General features: G+C 37.9%; 3 protein-coding genes across 9 annotated transcripts in view; 2 read left to right on the top strand and 1 right to left on the bottom strand.

The window, feature by feature from the left end:
- Positions 1-7,681, bottom strand: part of egfem1 (EGF-like and EMI domain containing 1) — a 57,590-nt gene extending 49,909 nt beyond the window's left edge. For all 3 annotated transcript variants that reach the window (XM_055197065.2, XM_073862681.1, XM_073862680.1), the window contains exons 1-4: positions 7,338-7,681; positions 4,658-4,792; positions 2,591-2,700; positions 2,377-2,481 (exon numbers count right to left, since the gene is read on the bottom strand). In XM_055197065.2, coding sequence (XP_055053040.2) covers positions 2,377-2,481; positions 2,591-2,700; positions 4,658-4,792; positions 7,338-7,420 — 433 coding nt within the window. In that variant the 5' untranslated portion in view covers positions 7,421-7,681. The remainder of the gene's footprint in view (positions 1-2,376; positions 2,482-2,590; positions 2,701-4,657; positions 4,793-7,337) is intronic.
- A 544-nt stretch (positions 7,682-8,225) lies between these two features.
- On the top strand, positions 8,226-21,828 carry mffa (mitochondrial fission factor a). 5 transcript variants are annotated; one of them, XM_073862593.1, is made up of 8 exons: positions 8,226-8,408; positions 10,390-10,601; positions 10,780-10,955; positions 11,190-11,281; positions 16,749-16,913; positions 20,668-20,721; positions 20,840-20,924; positions 21,007-21,828. In XM_073862593.1, the coding sequence occupies exons 1-8, from the start codon at positions 8,404-8,406 to the stop codon at positions 21,136-21,138; spliced, it is 921 nt and encodes a 306-aa protein (XP_073718694.1). In that variant the 5' UTR covers positions 8,226-8,403; the 3' UTR covers positions 21,139-21,828. The 5 variants fall into 5 exon arrangements, with proteins under 5 accessions (XP_073718694.1, XP_073718695.1, XP_073718696.1 ...); XM_073862594.1 differs by lacking the exon at positions 16,749-16,913 and having other exon boundaries at positions 8,228-8,408; XM_055197059.2 differs by lacking the exon at positions 8,226-8,408 and having other exon boundaries at positions 10,385-10,601.
- A 737-nt stretch (positions 21,829-22,565) lies between these two features.
- Positions 22,566-25,808, top strand: mrpl44 (mitochondrial ribosomal protein L44). Its single transcript, XM_055197058.2, has 5 exons — positions 22,566-22,778; positions 23,995-24,217; positions 24,366-24,611; positions 24,759-24,937; positions 25,108-25,808. Exons 1-5 carry the CDS (start codon positions 22,606-22,608, stop codon positions 25,283-25,285), a joined length of 999 nt encoding a protein of 332 aa, XP_055053033.2. The 5' UTR covers positions 22,566-22,605; the 3' UTR covers positions 25,286-25,808.
- The last annotated feature ends 557 nt before the right edge of the window (positions 25,809-26,365 follow it).

The following is a 26,365-nucleotide window of genomic DNA, read 5'->3' as shown; positions in this document are numbered from 1 at the left end:
GCATCCTATTTAACTTTGTAAAGGACTTTTTGTGTTTTTTTTAAGTATCCTAGAGGGTATTCTGGGGTTACTAGTAGTCAAAACCAAATATGGGGGGGGGGGGGGTTGACAAAAATGTCAGACATTACAAATCATCAAAACGTATGGAACAAAAGTAAGCTTTCTCTGGCAAGGCGTGCTAAACATGTACACTGTAAGGAAAAGTGTTCAAAAAAGGTTCCCTAACTGAGGCGGTACACTTTAATAAAGTACACCATTGCATCTACAGAGTTCAATACCTCAAATGTACATACTGGTAACAAATGTATACATTTGTACTTAAATGGTACATATTAGGACCTTTTTAAAGGGTACTGCACAAGTGACAGCTGGGACCATTTTTGGCCTTTTTTTCTGATAGTGTACAATATTAATGTTTTTACATGAGCCTGCAGAAGATGTGCACTTTTCATTCCTATGATATTTAATCTTACCAATTTTCTCTTTATCCCATTCCACAATTTTTACATCTATACATTTGGCAGATGCTTTAAAGGGACACTCCACCTTTTTTTTGAAAATATGCCTATTTTCAAGCTCCCAGTTAAACATTTTATTTTTACCTTTTTGGAATCCATTCAGCCATTCTCCGGGTCTGGCGCTGGCACTTTTAGCATAGCTTAGCATAATCCATTGAATCTGATTAGACCATTAGCATCACGCTAAAAAATAACCAAAGAGTTACATATTTTTCCTATTTAAAACTTGGAGGAGGTGCAATGACATTACGCAGAAGCCAAAAATAGTCCCCCTAGTATCTTTCAATAGCAGGGGACCACTTTCGGGCACTGCGTAATATCCTTGCGCCTCGTGCAGCCCTGTTACGGCAGCAAAGTCCTTGATAATTACACCAGAATGAGAGTATAGTCCTAGCCATATCTGCCTAGAAAATCACAACTTTTAATTTTCCGTCGGTCTTAGTACACGATGTAACTACAGAAGAGTCTAGTTTTAAATAGGACAAATATTAAAACTCTTTGGTTACTTTTAGAGCGATGCTAATGGTCTATTTAGATTCAATGAATTATGCTAAGCTATGCTAAAAGTGGTAGCGCCAGACCCAAAGATCAGCTGAATGGATTTCAAAACGGTAAAGATCAAATGTTTAACTCTAGGCGAGCTGAAAAATGAGTATATTTTCAAAAAAAGTGGAGTGTCCCTTTAATCCAAAGAAATTTACAGTGCATTACAAGCGAGACATTTCTATCTGTATGTTTACTCACTGGGATTGAACCAGTGATCTGTTGCACTGCTAATGCAATGCTATACAAAATGCAGAAACAATCTCTTCTGGCAGTCACTCTGTCTTTCAAACTCACTCGCGGGTCTCTAAACTTAATAGTTTTACCAGTCCAGTAAGGATTTTTTTCAGTTATTTCCCCATCTTACTCTTTCACAATCTGCTCTCTGCATTACAGGCTACTGTAGAAATGTACAGTTTAGGCTAAGCGATCATTCTACATTACATTAAATAACTACATACAAAACTACATTACACTGTTAGAAAACAATTGAATAAAAAAATGTCCCTAAGCTGTCCCTTGGGCGGTACCCATTAAACATTTTGTAATATGAACCATTTAGGTACAGATATGTATACATTTTACTAATATGCATCTTTGAGGTATAATATGAACTCTTTTGGTGCACATATGTACTTTTTGAATGGGTAGCCTCCCAGTGACATACAGGGACCATTTTATGACAAATTTTTTATAACAGTAGTATATAAACTTCTATACAGTGCGGGTAACCTTCACAAACACCTTGTGAAAACCAACATCTATCAAAACAAAGCAGCAGGGAAAAACAAGCGGAAATCTAACAAACCAAAACGACGTTTGCTTGACAAAACACACACATGTACACACACACATGTACACACACACACACAGGTGGTAGACAGAGGCTAGAAGGTGTGGGAAGCAAAAACCCAAGTCAACAAGCTTTAAACCTAGTTAATAAATCAAACCTCTATTCACATACAAACACACATACACACTTCTAAACACAACACTCGATTTCACAAATAGATCAATACAAAACATATGATATCTTACGTTTGCCTAAAACCGCACAATGTTTGACAAAAAGCTTCAAACACACAGATACAGATTTGCGACCCTGCTTGTAAAATCCAGGATAAAGTCTCATAATCTAACTTTGAGATTAAGAGCATCAAAGTTTGATTTCACATTGATGTCAATCTTTGACATGATCGCACTCCATCAATATTAAAGATATCAAGGTTATATTTACAGTATGGAGAATGTTTTATGTAAAAAAACACAAAAAATGGCTTTTTCACACACTGGGTCACATTTGTTTGTTGCTTACCATACTGGCAACGTGTTCCCTCGAACCCTTCTGGACATTGACACATCTGATCACCGAACTCAGAGCATTTTCCCCCATTAAAGCAAGTACCAGATAAACACAATCCTGTTCAAAGTTTATGGGTAAAAGAGCAAATTAATATTATTCAAAATGTGTGCCGACACACCAAACAGAAACACATGCATGCATATAAATGTATGGTCATGATACTCACGGTGCAGACATCCTCTCTCTTCCCCTCTCTGCACCCATCCTGGGCAGCACTTGTAGACAGTTTGCATCTGCATACTATAGACCTGCCTATACACTGTATAATACCCTGTCCTGAGAAAGAAGACCACAATACAATTAAGTGACGGGCAATCGCAAAAATGTCATGATCAATAAAAATGGGGTATGAGCGATGGTACAATGTCCAAAGTTTACTCGCTGAAAGGTTTTTATTTATAGCAGTAGAGTAAAAAAGTTGGTTCAACTTAAATAAGTAAGTTATCTGACTGCCTTAAAGTTTTGAGTTAAAGGATTAGTCCATTTTCTTAAAAGAAAAATCCAGATAATTTACTCACCACCATGTCATCCAAAATGTTGATGTCTTTTTTTGTTCAGTCGAGCAGAAATTATGTTTTTTGAGGAAAGCATTGCAGGATTTTTCTGGTTTTGGTGGACTTTAATAGAGCCCAACATTTAATACTTAACTCAACACTTAACAGTTAAGAGTTTCAAAGGACTATAAACGATCCCAAGCGAGGCACAAGGGTCCTATCTAGCCAAACGATTGTCATTTTTGACAGGAAAAATAAAAAAGATGTACTTTTAAACCACAACTTTTCGTCTAGGTCCGGTCCAGCGCGACCTAACGTAAATGCGTAGTGACGTAGGGAGGTCACGTGTTACATATATAAAATGCACATTTGCGGACCATTTTAAACAATAAACTGACACAAAGACATTAATTAGTATCAGTTGACATACAACAATTAGGAACGGTCCTCTTTCAAGACGCTTGTAAACACTGGGGCGGAGTTTCACGTTCGTCCTATGTGACCTCTTGACGTCATGACGTATTGCGTGGGGTCAGCTGGCGCATCACGACCGGATCTACATGACGAGAAGTTGTGCTTTAAAAGTGTATATTTGTTATTTTTATTGTCAAAAAGGACAATCGTTTTGATAAGACCCTTATGCCTCGTTTGGGATTGTTTATAGTCCTTTGAAACTCCGTTGAAAAAAACTGTTACGTGTTGAGTTAAGTATTAATTGTTGGTGTCTATTAAAGTCCATTAAAATGAGAAAAATCCTGCAATGTTTTCCTCAAAAAACATAATTTCCTCTGGACTGAACAAAGAAAGACATCAACATCCTGGATGACATGGTGGTGAGTAAATTATCTGGATTTTTCTTTTAAGAAAATGGACTAATCCTTTAATTCAACTCTAAGAAATTTTTTTACACAACTTTATATTTTTTGAAGTTGAATTAACTAAAAATTTTAAGGCAACCAGGTAACTTACTTTTTTAGTTGAACCAACAAATAATTTTTTACAGTGAGCATTTATTTGTACAATTTGTAAATTACAGTCAAAATAATTTATGAGCAATATGATGTCAGCCTTATACAGCAGATTGTAACTTTTTATGAAGTTGTAAAAGTAGGATCGGTAGGAGCTATTCATTTCTGTCCGCTTTCCCAGATTCCCTCCTTCCCATCTCCTCCATCTCTTTTTTTTACCTCCACAATGCAACTGCATTACGGTGGGTTTGAATTTGGGCTCAAGTCGAGCCTCAGATTCGAGCTCCCTTCAAAGATATCAAGCCTATTACTATTAGACTGAATAGGCAGGTGAGTTTGTGAATTTTTAATTGTTTAAAAATTATTCCCAAATATAAACTATTTTATGGGTTAAAACAACTCTGAAGTCCACTTCTAGGCTGATGCTGATTTACACAGTAAAGGGTTTCCCATATAATGCTATTTCACAAAAGATCTGATTCCATATATTGTAGAACCCATTAGGCAATGGTTGGCTTTTTTGCATGGTATCAATTGACTATTTTCCTATAGCTTGTCAGATTTCCAGAGAGTGTTTCCAGTGCACTTATAGGTCAATGGAAACCATCTGCTAAATAGTAGAGCAGAACAGATGCTAATTCAAAAGATCTTTTTATGACTAATTTTAATAATTGCTCAGAAGGACACAGTCTGGGGCATATTAGCCGAAAGTGAAAAGTTTAAGGGATAATGTCTGTGTTATGTTCTAAATGGCAATAATGTAATAGTTACCTGCTCTTGTAACCCATGCACCAGCGTTGAGAAGAACAGCCCTGACGCCACACTTTCACCATACGTGTGAATGCCTGTACACATGGCTGCTTCAGACCAATCAAAGACATCTCCTGCTCCTCACACACATTGGGCCTGAGAGACAGTGAAATAAACTATTAGCTTATAGAATATCAAAAATGAATGGAATTAGTAAAAAATTATTTCACTAATTCCATTCAAAAAGTAAAACTTGTATATTATATTCATTCATACACACAGACTGATATATTTCAAATGTTTATTTCTTTAAATTTTGATGATTATAACTGACAACTAAGGAAAATCCCAAATTTAGTACCTCAGAAAATTAGAATATTACTTAAGACCAATACAAATAAAGGATTTTTTTAGAAATCTGTGCCAACTGAAAAGTATGAGCATGTACAGCACTCAATACTGAGTTGGGGCTTATTTTGCCTGAATTACTGCAGCAATGCGGTGTGGCATGGAGTCGATCAGTCTGTGGCACTGCTCAGGTGTTATGAGAGCCCAGGTTGCTCTGATAGTGGCCTTCAGATCTTCTGCATTGTTGGGTCTGGCATATCGCATCTTCCTCTTCACAATACCCCATCTATGGGATTAAGGTCAGGTGAGTTTGCTGGCCAATTAAGAACAGTGATACCATGGTCCTTAAACCAGGTACTGGTAGGTTTGGCACTGTGTGCAGGTTCCAAGTCCTGTTGGAAAACGAAATCTGCATCTCCATAAAGTTGATCAGTAGCAGGAAGCATGAAGTGCTCTAAAACTTCCTGGTATATGGCTGCGTTGACCTTGGACCTCAGAAAACACAGTGGACCAGCACCAGCAGATGACATGGTACGCCAAACCATCACTGACTGTAGAAACATTACACTGGACCTCAAGCAACGTGGATTGTGTGCCTCTCCTCTCTTCTTCCGGACTCTGGGACCCTGATTTCCAAAGGAAATGCAAAATTGACGCTTTTGTTGTTCAAGAGTGGCTTGACACAAGGAATGCGACAGCTGAAACCCATGTCATGAATACGTCTGTGCGAAGTGGTTCTTGAAGCACTGACTCCAGCTGCAGTTCACTCTTTCTGAATCTCCCCCACATTTTGGGCTTTGTTTGACAATGCTCTCCAGGGTGCGATTATCCCTATTGCTTGTACACTTTTTTCGACCACATCTTTTCCTTCCCTTCGCCTCTGTATTAATGTGCTTGGACACAGAGCTCTGTGAACAGCCAGTCTCTTTTGCAATGACCTTTTGTGTCTTGCCCTCCTTGTGCAAGGTGTCAGTGGTCATCTTTTGGACAACTGTCAAGTCAGCAGTCCTCACCATGATTGTGTAGCCTACACAGAGTTAATTAGCTGATTAGAGTATGGCACCAGGTGCCTTTTCACAATATTCTAATTTTCTGAGATACTAAATTTGGTATTTTCCTTTGTTGTCAGTTATAATCATCATACATTTGAAATACATCATTCTGTGTGTAATGAATAAATATAATATACAAGTTTCACTTTTTGAATGGAATTAGTGAAATAAATCAACCTTTTGATGATATTCTAATTATATGACCAGCACCTGTATAATACAAAATGTATATAAAGGTGAGATCTAGAGGTTAAAACACCAGATTTTTACTTGGGCCCTCCCCAAACGATGCACTTGACTCTTACATTTCACACAAAACGTTTTCACATCTTCACATAAACCTCTTGACGGCAGCAGGTTCAAAGCAAAACAGGCTTTGTCCACTTTGTGAGATTTTTACCAGTAAGGACCACCTAAAAAGTCGGGTTTTGACGTTTGCACTATATTTGTGAGGACATTTTCAAAAATATATGGCCAAACCTGCAGATACAAACACACCGAATTGATATCCTTTCAACTACAATCTATCTCAAACAAATTGTATTATTATTTTCTAAAGTTTAGTTTACCTAATGAGCTGCCTGCCTGGAGTAAAAAAATATCACTGAGGACTTCGAGGCTATAGAATGATTTGTTGTATGCAAATCCATCTAAGAGAATCTGGCCCTTAAATTCTTCATTTTGTTCTCCTGTCCTGACTGAGTGTGGACTCTGCCTGGGGCTCAAGTTCTCTCTCAGGTCGTTTCTTATGACCATCATTACATCCTGAGCTCATTAGAGAGATACAGTCATCAAACATGCAGGGTCTCAGACACTGGGGGGGACTCAAGGACTGCAGTCACGCTATTTGACACGCTTGTCATATTTCTTTCCAATTCTTTTATGAAAGCTAATGCTCTTTGGCGACACATAGCGGGCAATTAAAACACCCGATAATCATTTAAACATCTGCAACAATTCCAGTTACATTTTTTTGGGATTTATACCCAAACCAAAAGTCTATGACACAAACAATATATTGGATGTGTAAATGTAATTTGTAGCATACTTACAGAACAACACGTGATAATCTTAGGATAGTTAAAAAAGATCATATAAACCTTTAATATGGACAGGGCAATGATTCAGTGACAAAATCAGTGACACTTTAACTAACATAAAACAATGGTGATAAGTGTAACAACATTTACTAATGGGTTACAAATTTAGGCACAATAAAGCACAGTTTTGTACATATTTACAATTTTTGTGTCTTTTTTTAATCTGACTGTTAAACTAATATGGGAATAAAAATAACTCACATGTCCGGTTGTAGGTCCACTGATGATGCGCTGTTCATAGACACGATGACACACCAGAGGAAAAGTGCCACGGAGCGCATCATGCATCCACAGACACGCAGCCCACGCTCTTCTGATGCCGGAGACGATAATGATGTCCCACAGGTTTCAGGGGCCCACCATCTACTTCATAGGATCCGATCACTTCATCATTATGAGTATGTGGCTGTAGTTTTTACCTTTATGAAGGTGCTAAATGTTTTCCCTTCATACACTTGAAGAATGAAGCATCCTAGACTAGTCGTGGAGTTGGTATCCACTGCTTTGAGTTTGAGCTCACAGATTTGGACAGTCGATCAGCGCTCTTCCCCACACACACGCGCGCGCGCGCAGACACACACACACACACACACACACACACACACACACACATACCGTTAGGGGCCACAAAATGGAAACACGACCCCCCTCAGCGTGTTTTGCAAATATTTGTTTTATTATTTTGTTTTATGAATGCAATTGTGCTCGTTTAATACCAATTATCACAAATAAAACAAAAAATAATCTGTATATTAATATATAATTAATTAATTATGTAATTTAATGTACGTTAATAGGCACACATTTTGTATTGATTTTGTGTTCAAATAAATTAAAGGGACAACACATTAAATGTATTTTGACAAAACTGAGTGCAGACAGACAATATAAATACAAATAATATAAATAAACAAAATATATAAAGATGATCTTATTTAAAACATATTCGTTAGTTGCAATCTTGAAGACAACGGCAAAAAGCATATGGAAACAATGTAAGTCTTGATGACAGATTACACTACAATTTACATTAACTTTCTTTCACCAAGTACATGGGGACTTTTAATTTGAAAAGCGATTCTCTCACCCGATGTCAATACACAGTGTACAGCTTCACGCAGCTGTGAGTGATGCGGTCTGTGTGAGCTGGTTTACGCGGTACTGCGGGATGATTATCTGCCTTTAATTACTCACAAAATAATCGGATTTTACTAAATAATCCCACTTTAACGTGTACAATCCGTCTGTGGGTCTGATCTCGGTGAAGATGATGTTACTGTGTTCAGAAAATTGTATTTTGATCAAAGTGTGGCCCTTCATCAGCTGTCATTGCTGTACCCGATGCTCCCATTGGTTTTATTTTCAAATATTTTAGAAGCATGTAACGTTACTTATGACCGGATCTCACCTAAAACAAAGTAATTATCTTCATTAATCGGTTTATTTTGATTTGATTCCCATAGATTGTTCTCAACGGCAAATCGAAAGTAATTTGTAACAACTGCTGTCAGTGTTAAATTGTATTCAGCACAAATAATTTAAATTAAAGCATGACGTTTATAAAAAAAAAATTGTTTTGTTTAAAAACAACCTGCAAAAGTGTTTATTCAGCCTGTGTGTCTACAAAGGACTAAACTTTAAAGCTGCTGATTAAATCAAATGCTTTCTGTTTCCTGAAATAGTTCATCTCGTGCTCATTGACATCTGGTTCCTCTGTTATGTGTTATGTAGCTTCAGGCTCTTGGGGATAATAGTAGGCAAATTATTATTTATATATTATTATATATTTATTAATATTACGGTACCTGACTAGTTTTCAGTGTTATTAGAGATAGCCTTAGTATGTTTGTATTGGAAAAAAGGACCTTTGTTGGACAACCTGCAATTCTGGTTTTGCTTTACAAAACAAAAATATTTTGGATGTAGTTCCCACTGTGGCTATTATAATTAATAATAAAATAAAGTTCCTGTGAACAAATTTTTAAGAAAATCTTTTAGGATTATGTATAAATGTTAAGTTTTTTTTTTGGCCCTTACAGTGTTTATGCTAGCCTTTAAAGCACACTACAAACTACTGTGCTTTAAAACATTGACAAAATTCACGTGAAGATGTAAACAATCAAAACTTAGTCTCTCACATTCGCCAGTATGGATCAGTCATGTTTACTTTAGCTCCTCCTAAGATTTTTGGTTGTGAGGTAAACTAATGCTGCGTCCGAAACCGCCTGCTTCCATACTATATAGTAGACGAAAAGCAGTAGGCAAGTAGTATGTCCGAATTCATAGTATTCGAAAAACATTAGGCGAAAAGTACCCGGATGACCAACTACTTCCGTCAAGATCTTGAAGTGTTCATATGATGGACACTTTACTATCCCGTGATCCCTCAGTGGAGGAGTTTTCCAATGAAGAAGACAACGAAAGGGGCGTAGTTTTATTCAAAAATGTCCAAAAGCGGTAACACAGTTCTATTCAAATGCAAATACATATATTAAATTGCGCTTGTTTAATCTCATTCCAGGTAATGACTAACTTAACGACGTATGTCACGTGACGTATTAACATGGCGTATATAGTACGTCCGAATTCATTCATACTATCCATATTCAGACTATGAAGTACCTACTGTTTTAACAGTCAATTAGTAGGTACGTTATCTAATTCAGTACCTACTGTCACGATATGCAATTTTGGACGCAGCATTAAAGGTTCTCTAAGCGAATTCACGCGTTTTAGACCATAAAACATTTTTTGTTACATACAGCAAACATCTCCTCACTATCTGCTTGCTTCCTGTCAGCTGATCGAACTGTAAAAAAACGCAATCTCTGTAGACAGCCCAGCCTCCACAAACTGCAATAATAACAAACTGGCCAAACCTACACCAGAAACCATAACAAAGTGTTCTAACCAATAAACGCCATGAAGGATTTGGGGGTGGGGTTTGGGCGCGTTCATGAAAGCACGGAAGGGAGGGGGAGGAGTTAACTACGCTCAGTTTGTTTGAAAACACATTTCAAAAATCAACACACAGATTCGCTTAGAGAACCTTTAATGCTATTTGCTTTTTTAAAAGTGGGAGGGGCCACATAATATGTCCCGCCCTAACTTCCTGTTTCAGTAGAAATTTCCTCATTGCATCAAACAAAGTTGCAAATGTTAAGGCACTTTAGTTGGTCTTTAAGTGTCTAAAACAAGGGTGTTAGGTCTGATGTTTTATTTACTGTATACACCCTCCTTCCCTGTAGATGAGCGGAGCGGCGTTCCCCTCTCCTACGGCTGAGATGGCGGAGATAAACCGGATCCAATATGAGCTGGATTACACAGAGGGCATCAGTCAGAGCATGCGCATCCCAGAGCAGCTCAGAATGGCTCCATATGAGCACTCGGAGCAGCAGGAATTTATGGACCAGAATGCTCTCCATACAACAATGATGCAGGTTCCTGAGAGAATCGTAGTGGCAGGTAGGACAGAAAAATGCGATTCATTTTATATGCTCAAATTCAGATTACTGAATCTAGATTCTCCTACTGTCCATTCTACCCACCTTCATCAGCCATTATATGTTTGTAATTCGCTGAAAAAAAAAAACAAATGTCATATGGAAAAAATATCTGATCAGTCACTCGTGTCTTTATATAGGGGACAATGATGAATCCCAGTTCTCCATACCCAGAGATCTGGACCTCATTCAGTCCACGGCACAGGAGTCGGCATTTTCCCTGAAGACGCCACCTCGGGTTCTTACGCTCAACGAACGGTCCCTTGACTTCTTAGAAATGGAACAGCCAAGCTCCATTAGCCAGCACAGTGAAGATGTAAGTGGCGCAGACCAAATTTAATGTGGGTGGGTTGGGTAGTGTGCTTAACTTGGCAAACAGTTGTATCCAAAGAGACTTACAGTGCATTAGAAGCTATACATTTCATCAGCATGTGTGTTCAAGTCCATGACCTTTGTTTTGCTAACGCAATTCTTCGAAGTCACTTAAGTCAACTTGAACGTAGGAAAATGAGAAACACCCACTTTCACTCTGTCTTGTTTATTCATACAGGTGCGCACACAAAGCAGGACGCGTAGAGAGCGCTCGGTCAGCGAGAACACCAGCATGCATCACAACGGTCAGCTCACCAGAAACGACTCCATGTGAGTGCCGGGACGTAAATACACACATGCATACTTTACATTTGAGCAAATCTCCCATTCTTGTCCCTCCAAAACCACCCTTTATTTACTTTCTTGTGCCTCATTCTCTCCCTCCATGCTGCTTACTCAAAGGGGGTGAGTTAGAACAATGCATGTATTTGTTTCGTGCCTGCCTGGCTTTTGTGCTTTTTTAGCCCTTTTAGCTTTTTGTTACTGCGATCACAGGACTAGCCTACTCGTATCTTTTAAATATAGAAGAGTAATGTTATCACATTAAAAGCAGAACTGGTTATTGGGTGTTATTGAACGCAGGAAGTTCCTCTGTCGAATCATGGCTGCACGACAGATCTGTTTATTGTTTTCTATTCTGTTGATCTCTATTGGACATTATAAAGAATGGCCACTCCTACACTAAAGAGCTGTTCTCATGGAGGGTTTATTCTTAAAAAAACAAATTAGTCATTCCCCTTCAACCAACTGTTGACTTGTCTTGACATAGAGGTTTTTAATTGGCTGGTCACTTAGTAAAAGCACATAAACCCTGCTAATGATCAACACCTCTTTTTTCCTAACTAGTTTGGCTACTACTAATTTTACGGGTGTGTTGTCCATCAGCCCAGCTTTCGAAGCTTATTTTACTTTAAGGCTAATACAAAATGAACAAAATTATAATAAACTAATTTAACATAATTTAACATAACGTAATTTAAGAGCTCAGATGCAAAATCCACTAAACGCCACCTCCTTCAAAAATGAGATGCTGATATTGACCGAATGCTCTCAGCAAATATATGTTCATTAAATACTTTGATTTGGTTTGTTGGCAGAATCTATTAATCGCCACAGTGTTTTTTTACCAAATGTCTTAAAGTGCACGGAAGAAGAATTGGATAAACGTCAACGCACATACATCAAGGTGCAGGAGTTTTTACCTTGTTAAAAGGTGGTTTATATTTTAGCCTTTTGCTTTACTCTGAAAGGACAGTCAGGCTGGAGACTTTTTCTAGAAGTGAAGATTTTTGCATGCATTTCAAGGGTTTTGCGGTTAAAAAAAAAACATACATTTTTGTTAAATACCACTAAAATGACTAAAGTGACATTTGTGAACATAAGGCATTTTAATTACTGACTAATAACTTTTTCATTGCCGTTAAAAGTGAAATTACTGAACCTAAACATAAGAGCCTGATAAAAAAAAATGCTCATTTACAAGCAGTGTTGGGTAAGTTACTCAAAAAAAGTAATTAATTACTAGTTACTAATTACATCTTCAATCATGTAATTAGATTACTTTACAAATTACTCTCTCCAAAAAATATTTAATTACTTTCTAAATCCTATTAGTACATGTGTAACGGGTGTGCTTTAAAGAAAGCGATGAAGAGGAGAATCCATGTGCAAAAGGTGTTTATTATGTAAAATCCCAATAAGGGCCAGCAAACAAATCCAAAGGGTTAATCCAAAATCAGAATCCAAATACAGGCAATGTGTCAGGGCAGGCGGCAGTACAGGCAAAATCCAGATAACAGGCACAGGTCAAAAACAGGAACAGATACAGGTAACAGATAAACAGATACAAAAAACAGGCAGATACTCAGAATGTGGCGATGTAATAATCAGCCAGGAAGAGGTAAACAGGATGTGACTTATATACAAGAACAAACAGGAAGTGTGAAGTGAAACATGGCAGGATGTATATCAAAATAAAAGCCAGAACAGAACAGGATGTCAAAATAAAAGTCCAAAATACAAAAATACACAGAATACAACCAGAACACATAACAAAACCATTACAACATGATACAAGAATAGGCTTGAAATGGCTCGAAAAAATAATATATAAAAGTACATCAATTATTCTGGTCCCACTTTAGGGTCCAATTCTCTCTATTAACTAACTTTTAACTACTTTTGCCTCAATATACTCCAACTACTGCTTATTAATAACAAAGTTTTTTTAAGTATTGGTAGAAATGGGGAGGGTTAAGGAGGTAGAATAAGGTTTTGCAGAATCAGGCATTAATATGTGCTATTAGGGGGATGCTTCGCCGATTTGGCGTTCAGCTTTGTGTCTGTGGAAACCCGGCAGTGTTGCTGAGTGGCCATGTTTCCCTCCATCGTTTCCCCCTGAGAGGAGAGATATCTGCATTTTGGTTCTGCGAAAAAGTCCTCCGATGATGCAAAAATCGTCATATTACATCATCGGAGGACTTTTTTGCAGAACCAAAATGCAGATATCTCTCCTCTCAGGGGGAAATGATGGAGGGAAACATGGTCATTCAGTAATACTGCCGGGTTTCTACAGATACAAAGCTGAATGCTAAATCAGTGAAGTATCCCTTTAAGTATTAATAAACAGCCAACATCTCATTAATATTAATGCTAATAATCAACCAGTTTATAATAAGAATTGTAAACTAAAATCATGTTAAATCCAGTATTGTATTATAGTATTTAGTTACATCAGAAGTAACTGTAATTAGATTACAAGAAAAATAAGAGTAATCCCTTACTTTACTTTTTCAAGGGAAAAGTAATTAAATTACAGTAACTAATTACTTAGTAACTAGTTACACCCAACACTGTTTACAAGAAAACATGTAAGACACACTTAAAAGGTTTTGCATCTGAGCTCTTCATATATAATATTATATATTATTTAGAAAATCAATATTAAGATCATTACATTGCATTTGTTTTAATGACAGGTAGGCATGAGGCATCTGTAATGCAGAAGAAATCTGAGAACAGTAGTTCCTTAGTACTTTTAGTCAAATATACCATATTACAGTACTGTATTGTCCTGAATATAAGACAAAAAAAATTTCATGGAAATGCCTCTCAATAAACGACGTTGTCCTATATTGGACCTCCAGACTATTACATGTCAATAAAACCGTACCATAAAAATGCAGTAGCTGAAACATTGCAATCTGATTCAAATGTTGGTTTACAAGTAAATTCTATATAATCCGAACCAAACGTCTGCACAAGCGCACAGCCAGGGTTGCCAGATTTGCAAACCAGATCAAATCCAGCCCAATGGACATTCAAAACTAGCCTAAAAGCATCCCAATGACTATTCACAGCCCAAATACCAATAACGAATAAACAAAATCCTTTCATCTTTAACCCGCAGAAAAACAAAACTGGCGGAAACCATTTAAACAGTAGACCATATCTAAATTCGAAAAAAAGCAGAGGACTTGGCAATGACAGCGTCTCTCATCGAGTTCACGCTTTATCTCTGGATAAAAGCTGAGTTAGAGAAAGTTGTTCTTAAGAAGTTTTCAGATATAGCGAATTAAAACACAATTTCTAAAGGCGCGACATTATTTTATTACTTTATGTAATGTTGACATAAATGTACAGCGCGCGACCTCATTACCTTATAATAATGCGTTGCCATTGCCTTGCTTTTGCAAGTTTCTGTGACAAGAATTATGTGAGACGTAAATAAGAGGTAATTATAAGATTTGAACTTGAGCACAAATGTATTTTTGCATACGATTGAGAAAATACTACGATTCACGCGTTTACACGCATACTTTTCTTCTGATGATCGGATCACAGATCGGACTACATGCATACTTTTCTTCTGATGATCGGATCACAGATCGGACTACACCATCCCTTTCAATACAATCGAAATTTGCATCCAATTGACCTCAATCGTACTGATTAAGGTGTTTACGTGAAGGCTTTTCAATACGATTAAGCCATCAATATACGATGAGAAACTGATTATTCGGTTGCATGTAATCGTAGCTATACAGCCTAGGCTAATTGTTAATAAATCCAGATGGACAGCAGGTTATAGATGGTAATGTATGCCATATACAAGGTATTAAAGAATGTGGGAAACCAAACTGGTCCCTTTTGACAAATTAAAGCATTCGCTTTATAAGAAAACAAGAGTTGGTCTTGGCGTTGGTTGGCATTTTTCTGAAAGGTACAATTTGAAAAGGGTCGTCTTATAATCAGTGTTTTCTTATATTTGGGACAATACAGTTTTTACAGTATTAGGATTGGAATCACATGTGACAGTTTAGATTCCTGAGTTAGAGGCGTGACTGCATCAACCTAAATGTATAACAATGAGAAACTTTCACTTTCTTTTTGCCTCACATTCTTTCTGTTTTGCAAAATAATTTTTGATGATGTTGATTTTGAGTTGAATGTTACCTAGACATGTTTTCATGTTATTCACCCAAAAAATCCCTGGTCTTTAGGATCAGATGGGTGAAGTTGGGTCTGGTTGAATTAGTGTTTTATGGTCCAGCAGATGTCACTGTTAGTCAGATCAGCCGTTTCACTGGAGCTCAGCGATAATGGTGCCGTCCTGTGCTTTCAAGGCTTGTGGTTGTTCTTGATTGTCAGACAAAGCGACTGCTGTGTGTGTTTCTGTTGCAAAAAGAATGCAAATGAGGTTTTGCGTATTAGTGCTTGTTGTGGCTTCTTGAATGGTTTGGGATGTGGTCTAGATTTCTGTGGTGAGCCTTTTGTCTGTCCGTATAAAATCATGTTTAACATTTCTCACTGGCCACTGAATCGGCCACTTCTTCTTTCTTAGACTCCTTTCAGTCTCTTTTTTTTCTTTTATTCCCTCTTTCTAAAATCTTAAAGGTATAGTTCACCCAAAAATAAAACTCCTGTTATCAATTACTTATCATGTTGGTCTAATCCCTTATTGTTTTCTATTTCTTGTAAAATAATGAATTAAATATAATACAAAAACAATAAATTCAGCAGAGCATTTAATGGCACATTTCACAAGAATTTTTTAAAATGTCAAATAAATCTTTGGTGTCCCCAGAGTACAAATGTGAAGTTCTAGCTTAAAATACCATATAGATCATTTATTATAACATGTTAAAATTGTCACTTTGTAGGTGTGAGCAAAAATGTGCTGTTTAGGGTGTGTACTTTTAAATCCAAAATGCACTAAATGTCAGTGCCGCGGTTGGATAGTGCAGATTAAGGAGCAGTATTATCCCCTTCTGACATCACAGAAAGAGCCAGATTTCAATTACCTATTTTTTCACATGCTTGGAAAGAATGGTTTACCCAAACTAAGTTACTGGGTTGATCTTTTTCACATTTTTTAGGTTGATAGAAACACTGGGGACCCAATTATAACACTTAAACATGGAAAAAGTCAGATTTTCATGATATGTCCCCTTTAATGCATTTTAATGAACATAAATGGTAACCATTTACTTTCATTGTATGGAAACAAATCATTCTGCCTAACATCTACATATGCAGTTTATTGAACCAAAAAATTATAAAACAGATTTTGATTGACATGGGTGAACTATCCTTTTAATTGAACTTTCTTTATCTCATTCCTTATGTCTTTACTTTTGTCTCACTTGTTCCTCCAATGTTTTCCTCTTCCTTCCTTCCTCCCTCTCCCTCCCTCCCTCTCTCTCTCTCTCTCTCTCTCTCTCTATGGTGTGGTCAGTATGACTCCCTCTCCCTCTGCTGCATTGCGCACTGTGGCACCTCACGGTGGCGCAGAAGACGGTTTTAACCTTTTGAGCGCCCGCAGTGTTCTTTCCTTCGTCCGGTCAACCACACGCCGGGCCTACCAGCAGGTCCTTGAGGTCCTGGATGAAAACCAACGCAGGTGACCTTTGACATCAGACCAAGTATTGAAAAGCTCAGATGCAAAACCCTCTAAGTGCATCTGACATGTTTTCTCATAAATGAGCAATAGATTATGCCAACAAACGGTATTTCTGAATGACCAGAGGCTGGGATTAAGCAGATTTGAAGCAAAAGTATTTAATGTCTGTACGTGCAGAGAGCATTGGTTAATATCATTATCTAATTTTTTATGGAGGTGGCATTTTTAGCGGCTTTTACATCTGAGCTCCTCAGTTTTTGCCTAAAAAGACGTATTTCTGGCTAAATTAGATAAAGCAACCATAAGCACTTGGTTTGAAGAGAATAGTTGAATAGATAGTTCAGTCGTTTTATTTCTGTATTGTTTGCTGATGGATCTAGACACGCTGCTTTCATAAGCTTCATTTTTTTTGTTCAACCATTTATTTTTAGCATGGATATTATGCACATGAGTTCTAAGATTATTTAGTTTGAATCATTTCTTGTCTTAAAATACACTGCAGTTATTTTTACATAACTTGCAGTGATTTTTACAGTTTGCGGTATTGCTGTTTTTTTTTTGAAGAAGAAGTGTTCAGCTCAAAGACAAGCCCTATCTGCACAATGACATCACTAAATTATTCAACTAATTCCCTAGTTTATGAGTATAGTTTATCCTGGTTATTGACACAACATTTCCACCAGATGTGGCCGTCGGGCCAAGTGTCGAGTTCATGCGGGGAGGTCGGAGCATTTGAGTATACAAGTTGAGTCATTGTAGATTAAGTGACATGACGCAGGGAATAAGTATTGAACACATGAAGAGAACAAGGTGCAAAATGGCATAGAAAGCCAGGAGATCACCTGAAATCTGTCAGTATTGAGAGAGAAACCCTGCCCCCTATCAGTACTAATTGATATCAGCTGCTTTAGTCCTAATTGATGGCCTATAAAGGATTCGCATTACCCAGGAGGCACACAAGAAAGACTTCATGATGGGTAAAAGGCAAGAACTCTTTCAAGATCTTCGTAATCTTATCGTTAGAAAGCATTTTGATTGGAATGGTTATAGGCACATTTCCAGAATGCTGAATGTTCCTGTGAGCACTGTGGGGGCCGTTATGAGACTTTTGTAACTGTAAAGAGCATCACCATAAACCGGCCATGATCAGGTGCTCCACTTAAGATCCCTGTCTGAGGAGTTCAAAGAATAATCAGGAGAGTTCTCCAAGAGCCAAGAACCACTCCGGCAGAACTTCAGGTAGACCTTGCATCAGCAGGTACTGTTGTTTCAAAGAAAACTAAAAGCAATGCACTGAACCACCATGGCATACATGTACGCTCACCACGCAAGGCTTCGTTGCTGAACAAAAAGCATGTTGAGGCTCGGTTGAAGTTTGCGAAAGAACATTTGGAGAAGCATGTGGATTATTGGGAGACTATAGTATGGTCAGATGAAAGGAAAATTGAAATTTGGAGGTGGAAGCATCATGGTTTGGGGCTGCTTTTCAGCAAGGGGTACTGGCAGACTTCATATTAGTGATGCACCGAAATGAAAATTCTTGGCCGAAACCGAAAACCGAAAAAAGGAAACCAAGGCCGAAAAACCGAAACCGAAAAACCGAAATAAATTATTATGCCAACTATTAATACAATTGCATTAAAGGCTATCACTGTGTGCTAACTTTACTAGGGATGTGTGACGGATAAAAAAACTCACAGTTCGGATCACATTATATGTTTGGAGGCATAAATGGCATAACATGTTTGGAAATAATGATAGCAATGATTAATAACTTACTTTTACAAGAATATTTTTACAATAATATTTTAAGAAACCAGTCATTTAATGGCTGCTATACTAAATAATATCAGTCATAGTTACTGCTAAATGTTTATGTAAGTTAGTGTCCTAGTTAAACATCAGTAAACTAAATATTAATTTCATATCTGAAAATACAGAACAGTATAACACATACATCTGTTGATTTTCTCAGCAATAATGCAATTCTATAGACTTGACAAGAGGTTTTCCTGGGATTTTTCCTCTAATGTTTGAGATCTGACAGGGTGAAGAAGATGTAGTTTGTTTTACCTCCCTTATAAACTCATCATCTCTCCTTTCTGCTTCCCTTTCCCTGCTTTGCACAAAACATTTCTGATGTACATCTACAGAAGCCAATAATGATCTAATGATCAAAATAAGATTATCATTATTATTTAGAAACTTACTTTAGTCTCGTCATGTTTTCATAAGCTAGCTCACTCGCGTGGCGTCACCTTTTGAATGCTGAATGCGGTTGTGCGCGGATAAAAGCAAAGACGCGCGCAGACATGGATACTTGCGTGCACGCGTCAGTGCGGCTGCTTCGTCGCTTTTACAAGCGTACATTGGGTAACTACATTGAATATAGATCCTTTTTGCAGCGATTGTCTTTGTAAAGAAATGCACTAGTTGCACTGAGATTTACACCGGGGTACAAAAGATTTACACTGGGGCACGTGCCCCAGTAAAAGGGGTCTAGCGACGCCCCTGCTCGGACTCTCTCTATAGTTTACACATCAAGACATGCTTAATCTTTGCAGACGCGTGCAAACAGCTAGACCGTGAGTGAAACCTGCTTGAGCACGAAGGGGAGGGGTGGGAGACGATTGATCATCGTGAGTGAAACCCAAGCGCTAGCGCACAGCTGGGAGGGCGCGGTTGACATTCATTTTCGGTTTACATTTTCGGCTGGATTTTTTATTTCGGCCCGAAACCGATAATGCCATTTTCGGCCGAAATTTTCGGCGACCGAAATTTCGGTGCACCCCTACTTCATAATATTGAAGGCAGGATGAATGGAGAAATGTTCCGGGACATTCTGGATAAAAATCTGGTGCTATCTACAAGAAAGCTGAAAATGAAAAGAGGGTGGACATTTCAGCAAGACAATGATCCAAAACACAAGGCCAAGGGAACAATGAAGTTGTTTCAAAGAAAGAAAATCAAGTTGCTTCAGTGAGAGAACTGAAGATCAAAGTTCATAAAAGAGGCCCAAGGAACCTTCAAGATTTAAAGACCATTTGTGTTGAAGAATGGGCCAGAATCACTCCTGAGCAATGCAGACGACTGGTCTCTCCATACAAGAGATGTCTAGAAGCTGTTATCACCAACAAAGGCTTTTCTACAAAGTATTAAATAAAGTGTGTTCAATACTTATTCCCTGTGTCATCTCACTCCATCCACCATGACTCAACTTGTATACCCAAATGCTCTGATTTCTTTGTATGAATTCAATATTTGGCTTGATAGCTACATCTGGTGGAAATTTTGTGTTAATAGCCCACTTAGAAATCCCCTTACTGATAAAAATGCTGATGTGTCAAATACTTATTTTCCCCACTGTGTTTTGATGTCACAATACTGTTGATAGGAACTTGTATTTGACCCGAGACTTTTAGTTAATGTTGTATTTGAACTCATGTCCTGTCCCCCTGCGACCTGCTTGCCTTTTTATTTGAAGCTTGAAGAATGGCAATACAACTTCACAAATTCACTGACTTAATTTAGCTTAATCTAGTACCACCATAATAACGTTCAACGCTCTATATTCTCTCTGATATGAGCTAGTGATGATTTTAATCGATATTTATAAGTTTGTCATTGTTTCTTTTAAAAGTGTTTTTGTCTTTAAAGACCGCAGCAGTGTTTGCATTTCAGATCTTGTTAAAGTTGTCTGTCTATGTCTTTTTTCTCTTTTCCTCCCTCACTTTTCTCCTTTTCTGCTTCTCAGCAAGCCTTCTCTTAGAGGGGGTTCAACCCTCTCTGTCCCCCAGCATGACAACAGGTAACTCCTCTCATCCTTTCACCTTTCCCCATCTTCTTTTTATCTCCATGGTATGTCTTTCTGTTGTCTCATTCCAAACTCAATATCGTATTTAATGAAACATTAATGTTTTTAACAGGCTTGCCCTGGCCACACTAGACTCCACACAGGAAGTAGGGATCGACGATGTGGCCGTTGTCGACGCCACTTCTCTGCGCAGACAGGTATTTGAAAAAACAATGCAAAATTTAGGATACAATGTTGTTAGATTTACTTAGTGTTTTTTCATATTTTGTGTTATTACAGATTGTCAAGCTGAACCGACGCTTACAACTTTTGGAAGAGGAGAATAAAGAGAGAGCTAAGCGTGAAATGGTCATGTATTCTGTCACTGTAGCTTTCTGGCTTATCAACAGCTGGGTTTGGTTTCGTCGCTAAAGCAACACGGACCGCTGTGTGGGAGGGGCATACCCAGGACTCCGCCCCTTCTGTTCTTTGTGTCAAATATTAGCCTTATTTATCTATGGCAAACACGTTTTTTCTTCTCAGCAAGAGGCGTTAAGATGGAGGTTATGGCTTTTATTTTACTGTGAACATGTATTTGTAAATTTTTATTTGTACAATCAAAAGTTTCTTCTTTTTTCTGATTTTGTACAATTTTAAGGACTTCCTCTTTGCGCAAAGCCGAGCATGAACCATATGTACATATTTTCCTTCACATGTCTTTGGATGTTTTCATTGATTTTTTTCAGGCTAGTATAATACCATGTCATCTACTCAGACCAATGAAATGGGATGCACTGATATATTAAAAACAAAGAGAATGCATATAATATTAAATAATTATATTTGTAGATGACTTTGATTTCAGGTACTTTACATACAGTATATATGCGTTCCCTCGAAGCAACAAAAATATACATACATGCTTGTTTTGTCCTGATCATTATTTATGTAAACCATCAATGAAGAACTGAGTATTATATGATGTTAATGATAATGCCCTGCTAAATCCTGTCCTGTTATTGGTTTAGCATATACCTGAAATGATACTGATTCAGACAGTAGCACTTTCAATCCACGGAGCAATGAAAGACTTTTATTTCAATAAATGACATCAATAGTGAAGTTTGCACTGTCTTGCTTGTTTTTAAGATTATGCTTTTGGTTTGTTTAAACTTAAATTATTTCTTGAGAACTCATTTTAATTATACTAAGTATTAAGTACCTTTGTATATATCGCAATGCCACTTTATTACATTATGATACCAGCACTATGGTATGTCACAGCATGTTGTCCCACATTACAGAGTCTTATTAAATAGAGAAATCTGGTCTCCCAGTTGGTCAAAATAGCATGTTGGTTGGTTTTAGACTAGGTTCAGATAAGGTTTGGATACCAGCCATACCAGCTAAACACTACAAATTAGTTTTTAATTTTAATGCATGCCCAATAAAAATGTCATTTAATGTAGTCTATAATTATGTGTTTGCTATGTTATTTTCAGTATTTTTATATCATTAGCTGTTAGGTAAAATGTTAGCTGAGGCTGAAAACAAAATGTGACGCAGTCTGTGAACAACCAGCTACAGTCATTTACTGTTTTCTTCATATATAGTACAAAAAATATAATCTTAAAAGCTTCAATATTGACTGAGTAAAGTCATGTCAAAGATTGAAATCAATCATTAAGATGTTGACCAGACACCTCTCTCCACTCGCTTAAACTCTTTTTAGTTTTCTTTAATCTTTATTCTTTTGTGCTACTGCATAATGGCATTTGTAAAACAGTCGAACACACCTTTGGTCATCCAGACACGTGGTGGCGCTGTAGGCATTTTGCCTACAGATGTCAGCCATACCGACGCTCTTTCCCGGACTCTGTAGTTTCAGTTCGGGCTGTCATGGCGGCGTGCGGGGCACTCATGAGTCGCGGTGTTTTAACTTTGCATTATCAGCATGTATGCAGGGGAGTGATGCTCACACAGATCAGAGAGAAGAAGAGATGGATGAAAGCGTATACACTCATTATGGAGAGGAAGAGGAAGATGGAGGGACCCCCGCCTCCAAAGGCACGGTCGGTACAACCTCTCAAGGCCACTCATGAAATTCACTGACAGAGATACCTTTAGCAGCTCACTACTACCCTGCTGATAAAATAATAAATAATCTGTTGTTTCCATATTACAAAATACCGGTATAAACTACCAGTTGTTGTTTTTTACCATTAAAACCATTACAAAATTACTTCATGTAGTGTGTTTGGGGATTAATAGGGTTTTATTGGTTCCCACCAGCAACATTACTGAAAAGACTAAGATGGTTGGATGGTTTTAGCTGGTCTCCCAGCCTGGTTTTGGCTGATGTATCCCTACTGAAAAATCCAGCTAAGACCAGCATAAGCTGGTGAGCTGGTTTCAGCTGGTCTCCCAGCTTGGTTTTAGCTGGTTTTGCTGATGTAGCAAGCTGATCTAGTTGTGTTTTGGTCACTTTTTAAGCTGGTCTAGCTGGACTTAGCTGGTCAGGCTGGAGGACCAGCGGACTCACCAACTTGACCAGCTTTGCCAGGCTGGGAGGACCAGCTACTGCCACCTTAAACCAGCTAAAACCAGCTACCAGCTTATGCTGGTTTAGCGGGATTTTTCAGAAGGGATAGCAGGCTGCTATTAAAGGAGTTTTGACTTTTTAGCTGGTCAACCTCGAGCTGCCTTGGAGGACCATCTTAAACCAGATACTTCCATCTTAAACCAGCTAAGACCAGCTTAAAGCCTCTAGCCTGCTCAAGCTGGTGGGTCTGCTGGTCTTTGAGCCTGACCAGCTATAAATTGTCTAAACCCCCCTAAAACCAGCCTGTTTAAACAGCTAAAACCTTGCTGGGAGACCAGTTAAAACCAGCGACCAGCATAGGCTGATTTTAGCTGGTCTTTAACATCCCACCAATAAGACCCAACACAATAAAAGTAGAGATCCACAGAGATAATTGTAGTTTTCATAAAACCAATGCAATTTTTGTTGATCTGATATTATATGTAATATTTATTATTGATACTCAAGCATCAGCTGTCGATACGGACCGTTTTAAAATTATACTATTATAAAATACTATTGCTTTACTATAACAAAGCTTACCGCAGCAATAATGACACGCATCATTTATATAAAACAATTATCAATATTGTGTATTGCTTGCTTTTATCCAACGTCCTTAGCCAACAAAACAGCCCATATTTACATTTGGACCTAATGTAAATTATAACGTCCAGCTTTTATACTGACCTTTCTCTTGCCACCAGCTCTCAGCAGCCAAACTTTGATTATCACGCTGAGGTAGAAGCCTTCAGTGCCCGTCTCCAGGAACATTTCTCTGTGGATCTTCTGAAGACATCATTTGTGAATCCCTGCTATTTGCGCTCTGAGGAGGAGAGGAGACATTTACTGGGACTTGATGCGGAGGCGACTGCTCTTAACCTGCAAGACAACAGCGAGCTGCAGGAACACGGTCGAACATTCACACAGGTGAGAGACTACACGCTGCTGGTAGTAAATAATGTGATTTTTACATAATAATAGTTATTAGCTGTTATTTTCATAAATACAGTGATTTAGTTGTTGTGCAAACACAAATCCTATCTGTGTGTTTTATTTATATGATGGTACCATACAGGGTTTCCTCAATAACTGGTGCAGGGAAAACTTTCCCAGCTTGCCAGAGGAGGGAGTTGCAGCCGTTGTAGGCCATCTGTCCGGGTCAGAGGTCATGTGTCATGTCGCACGAAACCTTGCGGTGGAGGAACTGACGATGAGTGCGGAGTTTCCCGTTCCGGATGAAATCCTGAAAGGGACGTTCTTCGCTGTGATTGGTGCTTTGGAGCAAAGCAGTGGGTCTCTCCGAGCGGGGCTTTTCATCAGAGTAAGACAAGTGACCTTTCAAGTTTTAAAATGTCCCCAAGTCTAATTTTAATAATTACTAGTACTATGCACATTTTATCACAGGAAAGCACGGTGACCTTTATTTTACTAAATGTTAATCCAGCTACATTGTGTGTTTATTTTTTAGGATTTTCTGGTGACTCAGCTAATAGGGAAAGATTTGTTTGATATGTGGAAAGTAGTTGATCCCATGGGACTGCTGGTTAAAGAATTGAGCAGGAAAGGTATTGCTCTACCTGAGCCTCGCCTCATCCGGTCCGCTGGCGCCAGTACCGTCCTACCACTCTATTTTGTTGGGCTTTACAGGTACGACATGAATGCTGGGACAGTTTTATTAGTCCATTTATGACACATTTCACTATACAAATTCAACAAATGCTAAATTAAAAACATATTTGTGTATGTATGCACAGGTATATGATGTAAATCGTCAGAATTGATTTTTAACAAAGTTTAATTTTTTTATTTTTTATCAGTGACCGTAACCTGTTGGCTCAGGGTCCGGGTGAGACCGTCCTGGCAGCGGAAGAGGAAGCAGCACGTGTTGCTCTGAGAAAACTGTACGGCTATACGGAGAACCGTAGACCGTGGGACTTTACTACTCCTAGTGAGCCACTTCAAAACCTCGAAGCACAGGCTGTCATTAGTGGATAAATGACATCATATCCTCCCTCAAAAGGGTTTCCCTGATGTTTAAACCACTCTGGGAACTCCAGGAGTTATAGCTGTTATTCACAGCTGCTTCGCAGACAATTTAAGACTTTTGAAGGACACAGGCCAAAATTTGGAAGTTGTCTACTTTATCACAACTATTTGATGGAGGAACCTCTCAATTTTTTCTTCTGACATCACCAGGGGTCCCGTTCCACAGACTACAGCTATGATATACAGACAAACTTCTGACTGTTGGTGTTAAACGATACAAAATCATAAACGTTACACATTTAAATAACATTTAATAAAATGTTTTCATTGTGGCTGTAAATTGTGCGTACATAAATATGCTTTTATTGGTAATAAAAAATGTGTTAGTTCAGAACAAAAAGTTTTTACAATGAAGACCAGTCTTGCTCGTGCTTCTGGTCTGCTAATTTGTTAATTCACAGTTAACAGATTTTGAGGCACTTAAAACTTGCGAAAACTTGCAAGGGGCCCATGTACATCACCCAGCTATATTTTAAGTCATTCAGTCAGTTCAGCGTGCGGCCCCCATTGAATACGTTGCATCATTACGGTGCCCCCCAAAGAAATTTAATGACATAAAACATTGTAAAACTTAACATTTTATATAAACAAAACATTAAATTATTCAGTGTAGTGCTGTTAGTTGGTAGCATTATTTTTCTGGAATTTAAGTACACAGAATTTATGATGAATTAATTTATTTTATAAAAACCAGGGCCCCCAGTTTGAGAACAACTGTTTTAAGTATTGATATATACTGGCCTCTTATAATGATTCTCTGTTTTGCTGTATGATCAGTATTCATGTTTCAAAAAATTTTTTTGAAAATTACATTTTGCAAATAAGAGCCCTCTACCACCCAATAAAAGTCCTTAAAAAATATGCCTCTTTAACACAGGTGAAATAATACTACATTATGACCAGCATAACGATTAGAATCAATTGGGATTAGTGTGATTATTTTAAATACCAAATAAGAAAAATATTTACTGTCAATAATGATTTAACTTAAACATTTAAACTTGTGGTTTAGGTTTTTGTTCTTGAAAT

This window comes from Misgurnus anguillicaudatus, chromosome 24 (assembly GCF_027580225.2).
Source record: "Misgurnus anguillicaudatus chromosome 24, ASM2758022v2, whole genome shotgun sequence".
NCBI classification, from domain to species: Eukaryota; Metazoa; Chordata; class Actinopteri; order Cypriniformes; family Cobitidae; genus Misgurnus; species Misgurnus anguillicaudatus.
This window is presented reverse-complemented; position numbering and strand designations above follow the sequence as displayed.

Bases quoted from the DNA above. Each gene is read 5' to 3' on its own strand.
- mffa (XM_073862593.1), top strand. The intron at 10,602-10,779 runs GTAGGACAGAAA...GTCTTTATATAG, and splicing joins TGAGAGAATCGTAGTGGCAG to GGGACAATGATGAATCCCAG. The intron at 20,722-20,839 runs GTAACTCCTCTC...TGTTTTTAACAG, and splicing joins GTCCCCCAGCATGACAACAG to GCTTGCCCTGGCCACACTAG.
- mrpl44 (XM_055197058.2), top strand. From the start codon at position 22,606: ATGGCGGCGTGCGGGGCACTCATGAGTCGCGGTGTTTTAACTTTGCAT. The intron at 22,779-23,994 runs GTCGGTACAACC...TCTTGCCACCAG, and splicing joins CCCCCGCCTCCAAAGGCACG to CTCTCAGCAGCCAAACTTTG. The intron at 24,612-24,758 runs GTAAGACAAGTG...TTTATTTTTTAG, and splicing joins GAGCGGGGCTTTTCATCAGA to GATTTTCTGGTGACTCAGCT.